Genomic DNA, 1690 nt, shown 5'->3' on the forward strand with positions numbered 1-1690 from the left:
CAATAGAAATTTTCATACTAGTACTTAGATTACGGTAGAATTCCATTTTTTCCAAGTTCCAACCAACAGTTCGTAATAGTACCCAAAACTGGATATTACTGAAAATTACTTTTAACGTGAACTCATAGTATCTGGGAATTGTCGTTTCATCTGATCATCTTTTATACTTCATATATAATAAGAAAAATTTCGAAGAAAAATCTTTCAGATGATTAAAAATCCTATTATATTCTTTTCAATTTTTAAGAACGTAACATTGAAATCCAATCTAATTATACAGTGCAGTTGTAGACCAAGGGGCCTTACTTTGCCGGCGCACCTGGAGGATATTGGCTGAGGAGTTCTTGTCATCTGGACCGACCCATTGTTCCAACAACACTCCCTCGTTGTACTGGCCTCTTAATCGACCTAGCAAAACCTCGACGGAATATGGAGGTGGCTTCCATGATGGTCCAACCACTACTGGCCAACCGCCAAGAAACTCTAACGTCTTTCTCAATGGTGTATCTCCTATCTTCCTTATACGAGCTGTAAAAACAAATAAACAGAGAATACTTTTTAACCTCAAAACTTCATTTTTCCTTCTTCTCTTTGTCTTAGAAATTCAAGATGACATGTAAGATTTCTCGAGAAGATGCAAGTTCGAAAAGAATTTTCGTTGTACCCACGGATGTCCATGCACGACTTGTAGAACATCTTCGCTTTCAAGGTGGCGTTGTTGTCTTCGTTGTTCGGTGGTTCCTCCAGGATGCGTTTCAGAATTACTTGTAACTGATTGGCCAACACTTCGAACGTGCTGATCGAACTTCGATCCTCTGGGATCACGTGACGACGGTTCCACGTACCACACGCGTACTGGAAAAAATTCACGCATGGCGCTGCTGTCCGATCCATCGCCGAGAGTAGACTGGCAGCTGAAAGAAGTTTACATTACATTACATCGTTAAAGATTCAAGTATTTATTGCAAGTGATTATATTATTGCATATTTTGTATAAATTTATTATATTTATATATAAAAGACCATATGAAAAGCAATTGAAGATAATATTATATGACTAAGAGTGACTATAATATATAATCAAAACGTAAAATCATTAGCTATTAAATTATTAGTTTTAATGTGATTTTGTGATTACTGTTATTTACTATTATTATGGTGAGTATAAGTGATTATAAGATAACTGTAATCTTTTCTATTGATACAATTGTGGTTATAATATGACTATGAGTGATTATAAGTGATAGAAGATGATGTAATTACACAACGAGTTATAATTACTTTATGAAGATCATTATAATAGAATATTAAATACCATTGAGGTAAGAATTTGTACATTTGGTTTTTTTTTTATAATATCAAAAATTTAATCAATATTGGGTAATGTATAAAAGATAAAACATTTCTATGGTTTCATGGCAAATGTTCCATTTCCTTTTTATGAAAGGTGATGAAATTTTTCTCGGGGAACGAGCGAAAAATTATTGTTCATACGTATTCATCTAAGGTCACATTGACAAACATCAAATTGGCTGACATTAAATTCTGAAGCCGATATCGGCTCCAATATCTTTAACGCAAGAATATAAAATTACCCTGTCATTGGCAGGAAATTGAATTTCACTGGCGGCAATAGAGGAGAAACGTCTGAAGTAATAAAATGAAAATATGAAAAAAAAAAAAAAAAAAA

The 1690-nt window shown here is 33.6% G+C and overlaps 1 protein-coding gene and 2 long non-coding RNA genes across 7 annotated transcripts in view; 1 reads left to right on the forward strand and 2 right to left on the reverse strand.

The window, feature by feature from the left end:
- The window catches only part of LOC116186899, a 21285-nt gene that overhangs the window by 12589 nt on the left and 7006 nt on the right, over window positions 1-1690 (reverse strand). The gene's annotated exons all lie outside the window — the stretch shown is intronic.
- Window positions 1-1690, reverse strand: part of LOC102672381 (neprilysin-1-like) — an 11113-nt gene that overhangs the window by 3176 nt on the left and 6247 nt on the right. For all 4 annotated transcript variants that reach the window (XR_004151942.1, XM_031515486.1, XM_031515485.1 and 1 more), the window contains 2 exons: window positions 669-914; window positions 320-528 (listed from right to left, as the gene is read on the reverse strand). Coding sequence is in view for 3 of the 4 variants with exons in the window: in XM_031515486.1 (XP_031371346.1) it covers window positions 320-528; window positions 669-914 (455 nt within the window). In the remaining variant the exon portion in view is untranslated. The remainder of the gene's footprint in view (window positions 1-319; window positions 529-668; window positions 915-1690) is intronic.
- On the forward strand, window positions 1037-1671 carry LOC116186901. The gene is made up of 2 exons (XR_004151946.1): window positions 1037-1322; window positions 1610-1671. It is a non-coding gene; the product is annotated as an uncharacterized LOC116186901 (long non-coding RNA).

This window comes from Apis dorsata, unplaced genomic scaffold, assembly GCF_000469605.1.
Source record: "Apis dorsata unplaced genomic scaffold, Apis dorsata 1.3 scaffold_73, whole genome shotgun sequence".
NCBI lineage: Eukaryota > Metazoa > Arthropoda > Insecta > Hymenoptera > Apidae > Apis > Apis dorsata.